Genomic DNA, 19516 nt, shown 5'->3' on the forward strand with positions numbered 1-19516 from the left:
GGATTTATCGAAAGACCCGTCACCTGTCACTTGATCGCCCCAAAATACGAAAACTGGTCAGTCAGTGTTAAAGTGTCATACTTCGTTATTCAAAGTGTAATTTAACCCAGAAAGGTGAATATTTTAACATTTTTTGGTATCTCAGTCTATTGTATAGACAATTGTAGATGTATAATTGTTAATGTTACTTTAAACCAGTAATGCAGTGACCCCAAAATAGGGTAAATTGGGCCAGTGTTTTTCTGACGCGAGTTTGACGATTTTGACATTATTTCCGTCGCAAATATCACGGTCAGCTCTTTATAACGGACACGTGTGTTAACAGTGATGGAGGACCACAGAAATAAACAGGAAATAATTTTTTTTCTTTTTTCTTTTTGTTTTGGGACTGGAAAAGAGTAGCTTAAGGTAGTTTGTAGGTTAGGCTCCCGGACACATCCTAATCTACCATGACCTGACCTCATGTAGGTCATCTGACCTTAGGTCACAGTCTGTCGACACTGAGGTCGGCTTGGTTAAATTTCATTTTATAACATTAATACGTTTCAGACCTGGAAGTGTAATTTAACTTTTAATGTGGGTAAAACTGACCTTAATATTTGCTGACTTTTGTTTGTTTCTGTTTATTATTATGTCTTTTGTTTGTGTTTGTGGTATGTACGGTATTGTTTGTTTTTGTGTATTATGTCTTTTGTTATGTTTTTGTTTGTTGTAACTTTTGTTTTGTTTTTGTTTGTTATGCATTTTATTTCTTTGTTTATTATTATGCCTTTTATTTGTCTTTGTTTATTATTATGCCATTTATTTATGTCTTTGTTTATTATTATGCCATTTGTTTGTATTTATGATATTTGCAGTCTTACGTTTCTACTTTCAGTAATAGTCTTCAGTTTTACCTTAATGTGTGCTATGAACTTATACACTAGATAGGGACTGTGTACTCTAGGTTCGGTTAGGGTAGGTGAGGTTGGTCAGAGCATTTGTGACCGAAACGAGCGTCAGAAGCGTCCAAAGCACACATTAAAATGGGAAAATTATACTTTCAGGTCCAGAATGATTTAAAGTAACATCCTACTGGTGACTTTGCATTCCTCCCCCCAAATTGCACTCAGGCTTGAAAGTCCAGTAGGCTGAATCGTACTAACAGGATATTAATAGCCTCAAAAGTGCAAGTTTGCAGTTTTCGAGGTTTGGGCGTCGTGTGTCACTTGGGATTACCTGAATGGTAGTCATTGCAGAACAATGGGTCACTTCGTGTTGTTCATTTGTATAGTATCAGGAAAAGCAGAGATGCTGATTATTGGCCTTGGTCAGTTTTGGTGGGTTAGAATCCAAACTGTCCGAAAAAATGCAAGTTTTTAAAACTGTATGGTTGGTATTGCATAAATAGCTTAGTAATATTGAGAGCTCCATTCGTTGTTTTGTCTTTTTTACCATAGCATAAGGATGCAGATTGGTGGTTCTAAGTTTATATCTGGACACTTAGTCTGATATTAGCAATGACATAACTAAAACAACCTTAGCCTAACCTTACCTAGGGCGTTGTGGCCTGGCTTAACGAAACCTTAACTTGATCTAACCTGATGTAGGGCTCCATGCCTGACCTAGCTAGGGGGCCAGGGTACAGACAAACTGCTTACCTTATTAAAAATCGGTGAGGTTGAAATCGTCAGACTTCAACCTTGTTTAACTTTCTTCAAGTTCTTGGAGTTGATTGTGGAAATGCATGACCTAGGTTGTATTGCATTTGGTCAGGACAGTAACATGTTTGGGAGGTGGTTTTGGGTTGCCATTGAGTAGATGAATGTGTTCGTTTATTTTTAGATACGATCGAAATCTGCCTGTTGTACAGAGTCTCTGAATAGCATAGAGTTTACTTGCAAGTGGTGATGGTACGTAGGAGTTTCTGAGGAGTTGAATGTGTCACATTTTGAAACAGGTAAAAATATTCACAACATGTGCTTCCATTTTAGAGGCTGGAACATGCACAGCTAAATTTAGACCATACCTTTGAGACTCATTCTGATTGTCTGGATTAAAAAAAAAACCATGACTGGGTAATTGGGTGATGAGACCGCCACAGTACGGTCATCTTAAGAACTAAGAGGTGAGGTGCTGTGTGACAAGGTTTACATTAGCCTGGGACTTAGAAAAATTTACTTTCCTTTGCAAAATTGGCAGAAATGAATTAGGCCTAGAAGAAATTGACCAGGTAATTTGTTTTTGATGAGTGTAGAACATAGAGTTTACATGTAAGTAAGTGGTGGTTCCTAGGAGCTTCTATGGCATTAAGTTTGTCACACTCTGAAACATGGTAAAAAACATTCGCATGCAATTTTGAAGACTGGAATGGGAAAGAACAGGTGAATCTGGACCAGAGCATGTGTGGACAGGAGAGGCTTTTCATATGCACAGCCCCCTTAGGGGATGGTGCCACCAGTGCACCTCACATGCTTGCACTGTATGCATTACTTGAGGTTCTATGCAGTGTCCCTTCAACCCCTAGCTGCAACCCCTTTCATTCCTTTTATTGTACCTCCGTTCATTTTCTCTTTCTTCCATCTTACTTTCCAGCCTCTCCTAACAGTTGTTGCACAGTGCAGCTGCCCGATTTTCCTCAATACACTTTTAAAAGCTTTTTATCCTCAATTTCCCTTTCAGCGCTGAATAACCTATAGGTCCCAGCGCTTTTGGCCTAAAAATTTATATTCCATGTGCACATCAATGTCTTGGAAATGCATGCAGTGTTACTAGCCCTGCAAGTACAACATGGTCAAGTGATAGGCTACTTCATAGTGCAGTTTTGATAAGCAACAGTGTCACATTAGGGGCTTACATCAACAAGCAGTTGGCACGGCAGATGCAAGAGCAGGTGGCTCGCCATGCCATTGAACTGTCAGTTAGATATATTCTGAGTTAGGCATATGTTCATCCAGTGTAGGCGAGAGCTCACAGAGTCAGGCACTGCCCCATCCCCAGCATTTCAGTGAAACTTGTTTTGTTAGTTATAAAGGCAAGAATCTACCATCTTCACTTCATTCTACCCAAGGAATATCTCCCACAAGTCCATGGGAGACCTTCTTTATACTTAGGACCTGTGGGAGCTACCTATTGTCATGGACAGAAAAGGATCTTTCTTAAGGTGCTGGGGTAACATAAGGCTTGGGTTGAATGGGTGAATGACTGGTTTTTCTCCGTCCTTTCCTTCCTCTTTGTGAAGAGGCAGCAGTCAGGCTAGGTATTTGCTAGAACCGACCATAATTCATTTGGACTACACAACAGTGTTCTGTCTCCCTTTTAATGTGTTCGGGTTAGTTTAGAGGCCTTATTATCTGGACCCTGTGCTGTACTTCATGGGTGGCCTCCTTTAGGAGGTGCAAGATTCTCCAAAGCCTTCCAGACAAAACTCACTTGAGCTCAGGGCCCCGTCTACCTTTGGCCCCTTGTGCCAGGTCTTGTATGAGGTTACAGGAGTCATTCTTTCCTTGATCATGAACCACGACTGGGAAAATGATATCTGGCAGATATTGAACTTGCAAGTGAATTTTGAGAGAAGATCCTCTCGCCTAAGGAGCGGGTCTCCCAGATGTAAGGCAGTGATTTGTGGTTGTGTAGGAATTTTTTTTTTTTTTTTTTTAGATTTAGATTTTTTCTTGAATACAAACCAGAGCTTTTGTCATAATCCCACCTCGACCATCTTACTCCTTGATGCCAAAGGACAGTGTGCTGGTTTGTCAGGTGAATGGGTGGTATCCTCTATTCACCAACTCTATTGTCAATTAATTACCATTTCCAGCTTGTGCTGGTTTTTTTATATAGGATAAATACAAATTGTCTCAGCGCAGTATTTTGTATTATTACTGAATGTTTTTAAATTTCATCAAAGGCTACTGGAATTGTTTTATGAAGAATCACAAGATTAGGCATCGTCCCAATAAATATCCCAACATCACTTACTTTAGGAATGCTGTTTAACCCTTAAGGGACGGCATAATTTATCAGTGTGCAGCACCCCAGACCGGGGAAACTTTGAGGTCGGAAAAATAAAAAAAAAAATCACATCAATGGAAAGAGAATGACATGTACATTCACACTGTATAAATAAAAAAATTCTAACAAATTTTCCCTACCTTCCACGAGAAGTTGAAAGTGACTATTTACAACCCCTTGTGGGGCCTCATTTACAAGACAATCGTAAATTTTACCAACTTATATATGCTTTTTCTAATAAATAAATTTATTGTATTTTGTAAAATTACCATTACTGCTCACACAGTATCAAAACAGATAAGAAATAAAAGCAGTAACAAATTTTTGGCATATTTGTTGTAAAATATTCACATAAAATTTACAAGAAGGAAGATTCAGTAACTTTTTTTTTTACTTTTACATGCTTTTTCTAATATTTCTTTGCAATTTTCTTTGTAAAATTACATTTACAACCGACGTACTATCGTAAAAGACAAAAACAAAAAACAACGTAACCCCTTCGTATATTTACAAGCAAATTTACAAAAAGACTCATGCGAGAGAGAGAGATGCAGTACTTTCCCCCTTGAAGTCACAAGCATTACTGATACTGGCCTAACTCTCATGTCTGTATAAAAGTTGCCATTGGTGAATTTATAGCATATAGAAGTATTGGCACCTTTGTTTCGAATCATTATTACCATAACAGTGGTGCGTAATTCTGCTTCACACTGAAGCTCAATCCGTCCACCTCCCCAAACCTGTTTTACTTCACACTGAGGATCAATCAGTCCCTTACGGGTTAAGCAGTGTTCCTTGCAAGTCAGTACAGTAGTTACATTCGTGCTCTTAAAACCATTTATCCAGGCCTATAAGAAATACCTTTTAGTAAAACTTTTTATTTTCCTTAAAAACTGATTTAAATATACAAAAATATTTAATATTCTACAATACCTGAATTACAGCACCAAATCTTTTTAAAGCACAACAATCGTAATCTCTATAACTTGAAGGCCATTGTCAATTTTACACTCTCATCAACTTGTTCATGGAGTTAAAAACAAGGGAATGTTATAGGGGCATTCAAGTGTCTGTTGATAAATATAAACAATACAGTTAGAGATGATGAACAGGTTGGTGAGAAGAGACCAAAGGAAACAGTTCAGAAGTAGAAGGCAAAAACTACTGCAGCTGGACTAGTTGCTCTTTATGGCACCCCACTCATAGTTAGGGAAAAGGATTCTGAGATAAATTTCAGAATACAAGACAAGATTCTTTGTCCCATAATTTAGTTTTAATGAAGCTTTCAATCCCTCCTGCATGGAGATGTAAATACCTGAAGCTTCCACACACAGGAATAAATTTTCAGTGCACATGACCAACTGAAATGAGATTACATACAAAAGAAGTACTGTGTATAGATGAATTCATTAGATTTTACAATACTGTACTTCGTCATACTACTGAAATAATAACTGGCTTGTCCCTCGAAATGATTAAACATAAAAATAAAGACGCCAGTTCATTGCAACATTTTCTTAGCATCTATTTTATGTAGGAAAGTACACTAGACTAGATTTTTTGGCAAACTCACACTCCTGTCATCATCATTATTGAATAAAAAGGTGTATATATAAATCACATATATGCATCACTGTGGGTGCAGTACATATAAAAACAAAGCTGGTTTCCTCATAAAATGATATATCTTATCAAACTAAAAAGAATAAGCCTGCTGATGCAGTGCTTTTCTTTCACCAAACGAAAGCTCTCAGAAAGTTAGGCTTAACAGACGTGCCTTGATAATAACACAATGAGGAAATAAAAGCACAATAAAAACTCCTGTCCTTCCAAAAAACTCCTGTCCTTCCAAAGCATTCTCTATGAGATGTCTTGGTCCTCCATTCAGTTGCAAACATCAGGCTATTTGAAATCTTGGGCAGATCTTTAGAGCAGTCTTACATAATTACTGTAAAATACAAAAAAGGGTATAAGTATGTCAGACAGAAAAAATATCTTTAACTAATGTAAATAAAATTTACCATTGTGAATAGCAAAATATCAGTGAAAGGTAAGTTCCGTACATTACACCAAACTAGAGGGGACAAGTGAATTAACACAAACAGAAACTTAATCATGAATTTTAAAATCTCCCTACATATTACCAAGAGGAGACATTTGCAATTTTGGGATCATGGGGTAAATTCAGCACTCATAAATAATTTTTTAACATTTAATACTGTGATACTAAAAATAAGACAAGCAGTACTAAAACTGGAAGAGTAGTTAGGGGTTAAATTCCTTTATGATGAAAAAAGTGTCACAAAAAGTATGTTGCTTAACATTGGTAAAAACTTTAAATTAATGGTAACAATATGGTTTGGTTTTACATCTGGTAGGACCGGACTTCCTGTAGAATAAATAAATCCAGTAATGATGAGTCAGTTATTCTTTCACAAAGCACTAGTGCATGTTGGCTGATCTTGACACCAATTACGTCCTTTAAAGCTGATGTCCAACTGTTGACATGGGTTGTTTTGGCACTACCATTATTTATTTCAGTATTACAATAATTCCTTTTTCCTGAGGACTTTCATAGTTTTCAATCTAATATATATTTCCAGGTAATCATTGGGCATCTAAGTGATGCTGGGATGCTGCAATGAAGACCTGTGAATACATTTGCCAGTTGCTCTGCTTCAGGAACAAGATGACTACAGGACAAAGTTGAACAAGATCACAGGCATACAGGTGGTAATCAGATCTATAAAGTGAGTGATGTAACGAAATCTCAGTACTTAAGGAAAGTTTATTTGTTCAAGATCACAGACGACTGGAATTTTACAAGTAACAAGTGTGCCAAGATCTTTGCCAATATCACATATGCCCAGAAGAGTTTGAACTTCAAGGGGGAACCAGAATTGAAATCTGACACTCACACTGATTTAGTACAAGATGTGTCATAAGAACGAGGGCGTAAGTAGGCTTGCAAACTTGATCATTAATTAAAAGTATTCTTTACTTGAAGTGAATTTCACTAGGCAAAAATATAGACAGCAAAGATCATGTGAACAAGATGTGGGTTAAGTTTAGATTTTGGACAGGGTAACTAAATTTCCCCCTTTTAGGCAGTTAATCTAATTTTTTTTTTTTTTTATGATTTTCAGCAATTTGTTAAATAGTGAGGCTACAAACTCTTCAGCATTGGTGCCCAGAAACACACTGGAGAAGCTAAGCTGGGTAGCACACGTCTCTGGAATGGGGATTAAATTCCACTAAACAGAATAGCAAACAATCAAAGCATTAATTTGGGTTTTAACTTTGGAAGACACATGCATCTTTTTGCTGGTGAGTCGGGAAATATTTCTCATGCATGTTATGTTATTATATAGTAAACACAAAATACTGTATAGAAGTGAATTTCAATTAGAAGTGTTAACCTAGTTTATCAAACTGACTGAAATACATAAATATTTCTACTGATGTTTTGGTTATTAACTAAAGCACAAAGCTTGCATGATTTCTTTTTTCGGTGTTTGAAGCCAAAATATATGCATATTTGTTTTTTGCAATTTATGAGTACTGCAATTAATTTACTTCATAATAACAAAATTTTAGCGAAGCATTGCATAGGTGTTGGCCAAGTAAATTTCAGTCAAAAGTGAGAGTTAATACAAAAGATTTTTTGAAATGTAACACACTGCTATGTTTTGTTTTTAACAAAATATGTTGCGTAAAGGTGCAGTAAAAAGAACATTGCTTGCAGGAGTGAGTGTTTAATATTTTTGTGTAAAAAAAATAATTTTTCTTACAGGGATACGACCACTGACTTTCATATTTGGAGTATCCTGCATCGCGAGATGAAATGGTTGTTGAATCTTGATAAAGAAGGTAGTTAACATGGGGGTCATCCCCTGCCTGCTTCTGGCTCACCACTTTGATCCTTCTTTGGTTGCCGCCAAGAGAGGTTGCTCCTCTTGTCTCTTTTGCCAAGTTCTGTGGAGGGTATCACTGCCAGAAATGTCACCAAATCCTTCTAGAACCCTCTTGCCTCCAGCTACCATTCCTCTTCCTTCTAACTCTAGCTCCTCCCCTCCTAGGAAGGATATGTTACCCTTTGCAAAACCTATTCATCCTCATGTGAGGAGGATGAAGCCAAAGAATTATCCTCTTGACTACCTTACAAAAACTGGTGAACTTGAATGTTACAGGTAGTCCGCCACATGCTGCATTCCTGGACTCGTTCACGGAAAGAGAGACTAACCAGCTAACTACTGACGTGTCTGCTACTGCTTTTTGCAGTTCCAGTGACTTACTCATTTACTAGAGTGATCCACCAGTGGCTGTGGTGAGGAGCTGAACAGATACTCTGACTGGAGAGCAACCCCTTCTACGACACCAATTGCAGAAGATGGCCCACATTCCTTGATATATATTTGCAAACCCTGCAAGGAAAGCCTCTCTCTCTTGCCTGAGACGCTGGATAACCTCCACCGGAGAAGGTGGAGATGACTGACCTGACTGATGGTGCCTACAGATCTGGGAATGTCACAATGGGGCCAACTCTCTTGGCACCTTGAACGTGTCACTCAGTGTGTGGCCAGCAAGGGGCTACCAGAGTCATCTGAAAACCTGGGGTGAAGAAAACAGTTAATCACCTTACAGAGAAGACTGAAAGGTGGAAAGGTGTACACATCCTGGCTGTCCCAGGGATGCTGGTGGAATGTATCCTCCATCACAACCCATGGGTCTGGGACTTGGGAACAAGAGAGGAAGTTTTATGTTCAGTCTGGTTGCCAGTAGGTTGATCAAGGGTTACTCCCAAGGGGTACTCCCATACATCGAAAAACCTGTCCATTACTCTGGATGGAGGGACATTCTATCCACACTACCTGACTCTGGCAATAGGTGATCCACAAGAATAATCCACCGGCCCAGAATGTATCTCGCTATCAACTTGACATCTTGGAGAGCCACCCACTCATGAATCTGCAACGCTATCTGGCATGGGGGATGGGGAGGGAGTGAGTGTCTTGGAACCTGTGCCAAGCAGCATTACAGATTCACTACTGGGTGACTCTACAAGGTGTCAAGTTGACATCCAGATACATTCCTAGGCTAGTGGAATATTCTAGTGGATCAGCTATTGCCAGTCAGGTAGTGGGGACAGAGTGGTCCCTCCAACCCGATTAGCAGAGAGGTTTTTTGATGTATGGGGGTCCCACATGATCAACCTGTTCGCAACCAGACTGAACAGAAAACTTCCCCACTTGTGTCCCCAAGTCCCAGACCCACGGGTTGTGATGGAGGATGCATGCATTCCAACATAACTGGGACATTTGGACGTGTGCTTTTCTACCTTTCAGTCTTATCTGCAAGGTGAGCAACAGTGTCCTTTACCCCAGGTTTTTGGATGACTCTGTTGGCCCCTCGCTGGCCACATGCCGAGTGGTATGCAGATCTGCCAACACTCCTGGTCAAGGCGCTAAGAAAGTTGCCCCCCATTGTGTCAACCACACATTTACAAGTATCACCAGGCAGGTCAATCTTTCCACCTTCTTGGGTGAAGGTCACCCAGCTTTTCTTGCAGAGTAGTGGGAAAAATGTGTGGATACCTCCATCACTCCTTTTTCAAACATATATCAAGGAAAGGGAGCCAGCATCTGCAATTGGTGTAGTGGAAGGGGTTGCTCTCCAGTCAGGGTACCTGTTCTGCGGATTGCAGATTTCCTTGTCTTCCTCCATCTCAACAAACAATTCTCACCGCTTACTGTAAGGGGATATTGCTTAACCTTATCTCAGGTTGTCAGGTTTAGATCTCACCACATTGGTAGAGTTACCCATGTGTAAGAGAAACATTGAGCAGTTTTTCCCTCCCTAGGAGGTCTGAGTCGATGGTGTTAAGAAATCTTGCAATCCTCCCTATGAGCCTCTGTTGTGTTCATCAGACAGAAATCCAACATGAGAGACTGTCTTTCTCTTAGCTTTAGCCTCAGTGGAGAGAGTTGGGGAACTGCATGGCCTGCCTTTGCTCATTTGGCACTGGGAAGGGTGGGGATCCCTCTTGTTCAGGAGTTTGTAGCTGAACTCGCAATCCTTCCATTCTGGATGAGAGGTCTGAGAGTTTCTTGACTCTTTCGCTCTGAGACTACGTTGGTTGAGATATGGATGCAGTATTGTTGTGCCTGGTCCACACCCTGCAAAAGACCCAAGCCTTGAAACTGCAGTGGAGGAGACTTTTCATTAGTACAGGTAGGCACAAGAAGACATCTAGGAACACCCTTTCTTTCTGGCTTCTAACCGAGAGATTATCAGGCGGGTCAACAATTTTTCTCTGGAGGAGCCTGGCCTCCCTTTCTGCTCAAGAGCACTCGAATTCATCGCCACGGAACCATCGCTTGCCTTTACGAAGGATTTTTTGATACTTCAGGTAATGAGGGCAGGTGTCTGGTGTATCCAGACTATCTTTACCTCATTCTACGTGAGAGATGTCGCCCAGAAGTCCTTAGCTGTTCTCCTTGGGACAGGTAGTGGCTGCTCAACAAGTTGTGTGGTTACGGGTCCCATCCAGGTACCCGTAAAGTAATCAGAGTAATTGTAATTATGTCCTTGTATGAAGAGTGAATGGGGAATGTTTAGTTATCCCTTCCTTTTCCTTTTCCTTTTCCTTCCTAAGCATGTCTGGGCTGAGGTACATGTTAAAACTGAACAAACTTTTGCCAATTCCTGCAGGAGATTTCATGGTTCTACAAAATTGTTGTTCCTACTTGGGCTCCCCCTAATTTTCAGGGATCTTGGGAACAAGGCCTTACCTCTCAGGACTTCCTTTCATCAGAGGTACAGGAGTTGTTGCAGCCTTTGCTTGCATAGGCAACCAGGTGCATGGCATTTCTGGTTGGAATTCAACTCCCTTTTTCTCCTTCTGGAACTACCCCTCTCCTGGAACTACCCCTCTCTTGGAACTACCCCTCTCCTAAGGTGAAAGCCTCCATATATGATGGCGTGATGGTTGTACCCCTGTACAAACAAGTAGCAAATTTGTGAAGCAATTTGTATTTTTCCTGGGCAAACAAACCAGGTAAGTTTTACCCACCTCAGCCACCTCACTTTATCCTTGTGGCTGAAGAAAAGAAGAAAGGGTGAGTGTGGGACAAGCAAGGCTCCCCCGCAACTTCTCCACAATTTTAACTACCCGGTTCCCATGATTTCAATTGCCGTTCCAGCTTGGCTGAAGGATACTCTCTATGAAAGTCTCTGGTTTGTATACCTATGAAAAATACTGGTTGCTTCAAAAATTTATTTTGGTCTGCAGTATAAAAATGTAACCTTTTAGATATGTATTGTATATATATGGTTTTGAAGGCTAATTTTTTGACATTATGATATTATTTCAGAGTTATAATAACAGTAATTATCATGGATGATGAAAATGAGGACGGTTTTCTCCAATCAGACACTGATGGTGATAGTGATACCTATGACACCAGTGAGGGAGAGTTTGGTTCTGATGATGACACAAGTGAGGAAGAGTTTGTTCCCGATCATGATATCAGTGACAGTGACAATGATGCAAAATATGAAATTGAATTTGTGAAGGTTGAAATCGATGACGACCTCATGGGGAATTACAACAATGGAGATGAGGATTGGATGCCGGATTCACTTGATGGAACTGGGCCACCTACTGTAACTTACACAGGTCACTGTGGGCCAATACTTCCCCCAGAAAGTGATGCACTACCAATAGAATACCTGAAGCTTTATATTACTGAGAGTTTCATCCAGAAAGTTGTTGACGAAACAAACCTGTATGCAAGTCAGTGGATCCAATCTCATACAGATTACCTACAACAAAAGAAAAGGTCCACCGTCCACTTATGGATCAAGCAAGGTCAGACGTCTGTTAATGAAATGTATGCTTTTGTAGGAGTTTTCTTGAACATGGGTCTCATTAAAAAACCAACTGTAAGGGCATATTGGGATTGTACAAATCCAAGTCAGGCAACACCTTGGTTCCCTAATCACTTCAATCGAGAGAGATTTGAACTGATGTTGAAATTTCTGCACTTTGCAGATAACTCAAAAATTCCAACCCCCGCCGACCTGTCACATGAACTGTATAAAATTCAACCAGTAACTGATCACTTCCAAAAGACTTTCAAACAGCATTACTGCTCGGACAGAGAAATATATATTGATGAGAGAATTATTGGTTGCAGAGGTAAGACCCCTCAATTGTGTCATTACATACCAAGCAAGCACCATGCTAAATTTGGAATGAAGGTTTGGTGTTTATGTGAGGCAACATCAGGGTATGTACTCACATTTGAGGTGTGCAAGGGTAAAGATAATGTGCAAGTAAGTGGAGATATCGCCAAATGTGACCGTGTTATGCGACTAATGGAGAAAGCAGGGGTATTTCATCAAGGCCATCATCTTAGACTAGATAACTGCTTTTCTTCACCGAAGCTCTTTCTTGATCTGTGGCGGAGAGGTACAACAGCAGCTGGAGCAGTTAATACAAATTGTCAAGGATTGCCTATGGGTGCTATAAAGAAAACACTGAAAAACAAACAAGTTTCAGAGTATAGGAAAGGTCCATTGTCATGTGTCGCTTACAAGAAGGGCAAGAAAACTTCTGTTCTTTTATCAACTTCTTCCAAAGAAGGATATACAACTGTGCACAGAGCAGAAAATGCAGACAAGACACTTCCAGGAACTGCTGAAAACCACAATCACGTCATGGGCAGTGTGCAAAAGAAGGACATTAATCTCTGTTCGTATCTTGCAGAATGCAAGACAGAGAAATGGACTAACAAAGTAGCCTTTTCTTTAATTGGGATGGCTGTCCTTAACAGCTACGTATTGTATGTAGCAAATACATCGGATAGGCCTCCCTTATGGAAGTACAAATTCACAGTTTCCTTGGTTGAGTCACTAGTCCAGAACTACCAGCCGGTGAAAATTATCAGGAAAAGACGCAGTCGGGAGCAGTTACATGCAGCCTCACTGCCACTCGATGAACCAATTGCTACCCCATCCCATGTGGCACTATCTACAGATGACGGGCATAGGCTTGTCAAACTGCCAGCGGGTAAAAAAAGGAACTGTATAGCAGGCCATCCTAAAAGGGTACGTTCGTGCTACTTCTGCCCGAAGTGTCAAGGGGGTATCTGTCCTGTATGCTTCACTAAATTTCACAACAAAATAAAATTGTAGTGATTACATGGAACAATTTTTGTCTTTTACTTGAACACCTTGAAAACTAGTGAAATGGCTTTCGACAGTAAAATACCTGGAGTCTAACCAAGAAAAAATTTTCCCGTAACCACCACCCACTTTTGAAATACATTTTATACTGCAGTATCATGTATCTATTTTTGTGTAATACAATAGATGTTAACCACTGGCATAAGATTACAAATTTTCAATCAAAACAGTTATTTTAAAACATCACTTTTACTCTGATTCATGAAATGGGTTCGATTTGCTTCTGATTTTTTAATGGATCTTATATTACTGCAGTTGATATTAAGACAATTCTGAGCCTACAGTTGTAACTTGCATTACGAACTCGCGCAACAGGAGAATGGATTAACCATGTATAATGTTATATTGTAGATACGAACTGCACACTTGTTTTGTTTACATTTTGAAATGTACATTGTTTATGGTAGTCACAAAGACAATCTCTTCATTAATATATATTAGTTTTATTGGTTAGAAAACTATCCTTCTTATCTTTATTGTCAGTGGCCAGCTTTCTGTATTTTTGGCTTAAAAAAGAAGACTAATGCTATAGGTCTAGTGCAAGTTACAACAGATCATTTTTGTTTTACCACAAAGCAATTTTAACAGAATATTCCATTTAAGGCAGTTTTAACGGAATATTTCATTTCTATTATATATATGTTATAAAAACAGGATCTAACAGCACTAGTTAATGATATCTATCTCTGTTGTAAAGGTAAATTTTGGAAAGCTATCAGCCAGTGACATTTTTAAGAGTAGGGTAAACTACCGAGGCCACAAATGTACATGTGAACAGACACTGAGCAGTAATAATGAAACTACTGTGAAGTATTTCACAAAAAGAGTTCGGTTAACAAACCCACAGATGATATGTATAACGTTACGAAAAAGCTCTCATTTCGAGATATTGACGTAATACGCTTTACAATGTGTGCAGGCTCTTAGCTGATAACTTGGAACTACATTTGGTCCTAAAACAATGAGTTTCATTATCTTCAAAAATTGAAATCACACGGCCTTACAAGAATCCAATTTTAGTATATCAGTAAATGTCAATGAAACGTGGATCAGTTAACTAATTTTTTGGCAGTATCTCCTAACAGCAAATACAGTAAACCCCCGTATTCGCGGTCTCACTATTCGTGGACTCACGTATTCGCGGATTTCTCTGTGGAATGCATCTACCCATTATTCGTGGAAAATTCGCCCATTTGCGGTATTTTTCACTGAGAAATATTCACTAATTACTATATTTTCATGACTAATTGCACTTTTTGTGATAAAACTATTAATATACTTGGGTAGAAGCATTTTTTGAGGTTTTTTTGTGTTTTAGAACTGCCTATTTTGATAGTTTATAGTGTTTTTAGAGGGGTTTTAAGTATTCGCGGATTTTAGCTATTTGCGGGGGGTGCGGTATGCATCCCCCGCGAATACGGGGGGTTTACTGTACAGTAACTGATAATAAAACCCTGACTTGAGAAAAACAAGGTAGAAAATTGACTGCTATCTGTTGAGAAGCCAGTTTACGTTTACTAAGGTTATCTTTGATGCAATAAGATTCTAGTAACCATCCCTGGTAACCTTCACGGTAGTTTGTCAACCCAGTAAAGTGTAAGTTATTTTAATTTTACATATCCAAAAGAAAAATGTTGTATTACTGTTGGAAGATTATGAATACAATATTAATAGAGAGTAGCATTTTGCTCTTTTTCAAGGTACATTAATTTCCTACGACGAATAAAATCCAGTCCCCAGTTATTGGTGGGGGTTCCGTTCTGACGGTGTGTGACTTTAAGCGAAAATCGCCGATAACCAAAAATCAGCAATTTTCGGCACTTACTGGAGCCAATAACCAGATATCGGTTCCTCTGTTAGGTGTGTACTGGCGCCAATACCAAATTATCAGCGCCAATAAGCGGAAATCGGCGATTTTTGTTGCTACACAAGTACCGTAAAACCGGACTGCCAATAACTGGGAACTGACACGCATGAAAAATGATTAGGGCACCATAATACTCAAGTTCCAAGAAATATCTTCATCAAAAAAAAGCCTCTGAACACTAACCAGCATGTTTTCGACTATTGGCATCAACCTGAACTTGATCTGTCCCATCATTTTTTCCAGTACCTGTGGAATACATTGTAGAAAAATTAAACGCTTGACTCCAGTGTCCTTTAAATAGAAATGGGAGAATCGGGTAACACTGCAACAGGTTGTTATGCAACATATATAACAACACAGACTTCTAGATTTGTGACTATCATCGCTAATGACCATAAAACTTCCAACAAAACATGAAAGGAGAGTACACGGCAATTTAACTATATACTGTATTGCGTAAGAGTCTAATACATTTGTCCTCTACGTAAAATATTCAGTTATGCAGATATGAAAGTCAGTGTCAAATTACAAATCAATTTCCAAACATATTAACTCTGGCAGTAACCTGGCTGGAAGTCAGCGGGCTCTCTGGAATGGTCCAAGAATAAATTCAATATCCTAACAAGAAATAACGAACATCAGAGTCACGCAGTACCTCAAAAATAAATGTACTTACCGAAATTCGCCTGTCCCTCGTAGGTCCAGGTTGCTGTGCAAGCTCCCACTTGTGCAATATATGGGATATGGCGAACATCTGATTAACGCAAGCCTCTACATCATTTTTTGTAACCAAGGTTGAATCTGGGAAAGAAACATTAAAACAATCCTTATACCAGTATCCACCTTTTATTTTTATTTTATTTTATGATGTGTACAGTATTTATTGTACAGTCTACAGTACTGTACTGTCTTGTAAGGCATTAGGTTAATCCACATACTTGCAGTGCTGAGTTTTTACCAGTACAGTATTAGCCAAGTATAATTACTCTTAGTAAGCAATATGGAAACAAATTTCAGGCACAATTCCAGAATATACATGCTACTACTGTGCTTGACTTAAAACTATTACTGTATGATGAAACATTCCAGTTATTAAAACTAAGACAAAAGGAATTGGAACATAAAATTTATGTCAAGGGACAAGTACTGGGACCTACGAAGTCATTCAGTGCTGACAACATTGTTGAAACAATTGTTAGGAGAGGAAGGAAAGTAAGATGGATGAAAGACAATACGAACGGAGGTATAGTAAAAGGAATGAAAGGGGTTGCGGCTGGGGACGCTGCAAAGAACCCTTAGTAATGCCTACACTGCCCCGTGTGAGGTGCACTGACATCACTAACCCGTCCCCGCGGGGAACAAAGAGATACTAAAAGAGATGAACTTACCTGGCATATGCATCGTCTTGACCACAAAGTTCAGCCTCACAGCTATGTCTTCCACATCGTGTACCTGCGCACTTTTATCGTTGGCCCCTGTATTTGGTAACATAAGATAAAGAGAAAAGTTCAGTATACCTTAGTTTAACCAGACCACTGAGCTGATTAACAGCTGTCCTAGGGCTGGCCCGAAGGATCAGACTTGTTTTACGTGGCTACAAACCAACTGGTTACCTAGCAACGGGACCTACAGTTTATTGCAGAATCCGAACCACATTATAGCGAGAAATGAATTTCTACCTCCAGAAATAAATTCCTCTAATTCTTCACTGGCTGGCCGGGGAGTCGAACAGCGGGCCCAGCAAAGTGCTAGCCGAGTACGATACCGACCCGTCCAATGAGGAACTAAGATAAAGAGAAAATAAGAATTTCAGATCATGTCAATATTATTATACACACTAAGTACTGGAAAACTTAATCAAACAATCTAACTTATTACAGGACATGAAGCTGCACTTACAAAAACTACTAGCAATAGTAATGGGTGGAGGACTCCTGTTTCGATATTTGGCAAGCTCTGGAGATCTGGAAGTTCGTCTTGTTGCTTTCCTTTTGGGGGATGGACTTCGAGAATCCAGCTCAATGGTTGTGTTCAACTTATCCTGATGCTGGACAGGTGACAGACTTCTTATCGAACTACCGCTGGAAGACCTTGAACGACGGGTGCTTGTACCAGGGACTGGTGAAGGAGACCTGGAACTCATAAGAAAAGAACATAATCCTCACAGGTATACAGTATTTCCCATAGGGAGGTGGTGCTGTCAGTGTCTTCCTTTGCTATCATCTTATTTTCCACCCTCTCCTAACAATTGTTTCATAATGCAACTGTGAAGTTTTCCTCGTGATATACCTTTAAAACCTTTTTACTCTCAATCTCCCCTTTAGTGCTGAATTACTTCATAGGTCCCAACATTTGCCCTTTGGTCTAAATTTTATATTCCATTCCTAAAACTTTTCTAAATTCTATATTCCATTCCTAAACTGCCTGATCACTGGTTCAAAACTGAATACTTCCTTACATATGTTATCAGATGAATAATCTTTAACCAAATGTGAAAAATGACACAACAAACTTACCGGCATCTGACACCTTCTGTTAACATTTTGCAGTTTCTCCCACCTGGCATGATTTCATCTTTTGCTATCCACTTCTCTGGAAAGTACTCATAACCTGAAATGATACAAGTATGTTAAAAAATTACAAATTTCATAAGTAATCTGTATTATTCCTAGGATACAAGTCTACACTTTCACAGATGGAGTTACTCTCGCAAGGTGCTCTTTGGCTGTCTTGACTCGAAAACAAAATCCTGTTGCCTAGGCCTATGGCCTATCATGAACTCAGGGGACCTACCCCTGTGGGGGGAGAGTGCTGTCAGTGCACCTCACGTGGTGCCCTGTAGGCATTACTTAAGGGTCTTTGCAGCATCCCTTCGGCCCCTAGCTGCAACCACTTCCATTCCTTTTACTGTACCTCCATTCATATTCTCTTTCTTCCATATGACTTTCCATCCTCTCTAACAATTGTTTCATACTGCAACTGTCAAGTTTTCCTTCTGTTACACCTTTCAAACCTTCTTACTGTCAATTTCCCTATCCGTGCTGAATGACCTTGAGACAAAAACCTTTGCTGTCCGCCACTTTTTTCCGCCCTCAAAATTTTGGGAACCTTAATTCAATAACTATTATTAGTTACTACTTGAAATTTGTTCTGGGTGCTCACCAATGCTTCATTAATACTTCGTGACACTGAACTTGTTATCCTTGGGGCCCTGAAGGCGTTGTGGAACACTTTCAATGAGGTTCCTACAAATCTCCGGCGTGATGCTATCCCAGGCAACACGTATAGCAGCCTTTAATTTGTCCGCTAGAACAACCAATGTTTTGCAAACACTGATTTACATTGGCCCACAGATTCTCAATAGGAGAAAAGTCCAGGGAGTTGGGTGCCAGTTACTTATGAGGCCAATTCCACAGTCAGAAAACCAGTTCAGATTAGCGGGGTCGTGTGGCAACTTTCTCCATCCTGTTGAAAGATGCTTGTGCCTGTTTTCTCAAAAGAGTCCTCCAAATACAGGTTGCGCACGGTGAAATAAATGTGTTGGTTCACGTGTTCATTCTTCTCAAAAACGCTCAGTTCACTAACCCCATTATAACCTACAGGACCCCATACCGTTACCTCTTGAGGAAACTTCTCACGAGGCTGAATGAGCTTGGCGTCAAACTTCTTCACACATGGGCTCCCCCAAACTTGTTGGATTCCCAGATGAACAGTGAAAAGTGGCTTTGTCTATGAATAACACTTTTTTCCATTCATCTACACAACAATGTCCATATTTCTTATAATAAACTTTGTTTCTTCATGTGATCGTCGGCTAATTTGTTCTTTGGCGCCACCACTTTCTCGAACCCTAACTGCTCAGACAAGTAACGCTGAATGGTTCGAACATGTAGCTCTCCTAAGATAACGGGGTTTTCTTCCTTGAATTGGCTGAGAGAGTGAGAAGGACAACAGTCCCCCTGCCTCCTCAATACAGACAGGGACCTCTCAGAAACCAATTGGGGCCTCCTGGGAATATTACCATGGAGGGGTACGTCTGACCCCGCCCGCCGCCCGAAACTTAGCAACAAGGTTCATCACAGTTCTTGGCTTCACACCAGTTTGCTTACTGATTTCAGCTGTTTTCATGCCAACTTTACGGCACTCAATGACACATTCGATCATCATTCGACGCATAACAACCCTAAAGGACACAAAAGAGCACTACATAAAGGGCGCACCATGAAAAAACAAGGTCAGATGCGTTTGGACGGATGAACAATGTTCACTCTAGCCAAGACAATAAGACAAAACCTCCCCCACTTGCTCCACTTAGTGTGTGTGTGTGGGGGTGGTGAAAGGTGCCAGTTAGTAATTTATTGTCTCATAAATTTTTTTCCAACCCGGATATGTGTTGACTTAAAATGACAA

General features: G+C 39.8%; 2 protein-coding genes across 7 annotated transcripts in view; one reads left to right on the top strand and one right to left on the bottom strand.

Moving 5' to 3' along the window:
• On the top strand, positions 1 to 13204 carry LOC136834847 (piggyBac transposable element-derived protein 4-like). 3 transcript variants are annotated; one of them, XM_067097627.1, is made up of 4 exons: positions 1 to 114; positions 6594 to 6945; positions 7137 to 7317; positions 11364 to 13204. In XM_067097627.1, exon 4 carries the CDS (start codon positions 11386 to 11388, stop codon positions 13186 to 13188), a length of 1803 nt encoding a protein of 600 aa, XP_066953728.1. In that variant the 5' UTR covers positions 1 to 114; positions 6594 to 6945; positions 7137 to 7317; positions 11364 to 11385; the 3' UTR covers positions 13189 to 13204. The 3 variants fall into 3 exon arrangements, with proteins under 3 accessions (XP_066953728.1, XP_066953730.1, XP_066953729.1); XM_067097628.1 differs by having other exon boundaries at positions 26 to 114; positions 6594 to 6740; XM_067097629.1 differs by lacking the exon at positions 7137 to 7317 and having other exon boundaries at positions 22 to 114.
• The window catches only part of LOC136834848 (uncharacterized), a 25484-nt gene continuing 10820 nt past the window's right edge, over positions 4853 to 19516 (bottom strand). For 3 of the 4 annotated variants that reach the window (XM_067097630.1, XM_067097634.1, XM_067097632.1), the window contains 6 exons: positions 17623 to 17716; positions 17006 to 17238; positions 16495 to 16581; positions 15783 to 15907; positions 15290 to 15352; positions 4853 to 5938 (listed from right to left, as the gene is read on the bottom strand). In XM_067097630.1, coding sequence (XP_066953731.1) covers positions 5936 to 5938; positions 15290 to 15352; positions 15783 to 15907; positions 16495 to 16581; positions 17006 to 17238; positions 17623 to 17716 — 605 coding nt within the window. In that variant the 3' untranslated portion in view covers positions 4853 to 5935. The remainder of the gene's footprint in view (positions 5939 to 15289; positions 15353 to 15782; positions 15908 to 16494; positions 16582 to 17005; positions 17239 to 17622; positions 17717 to 19516) is intronic. The other variant, XM_067097633.1, reaches the window with a different exon arrangement.

Source organism: Macrobrachium rosenbergii, chromosome 54, assembly GCF_040412425.1.
Source record: "Macrobrachium rosenbergii isolate ZJJX-2024 chromosome 54, ASM4041242v1, whole genome shotgun sequence".
NCBI classification, from domain to species: domain Eukaryota; kingdom Metazoa; phylum Arthropoda; class Malacostraca; order Decapoda; family Palaemonidae; genus Macrobrachium; species Macrobrachium rosenbergii.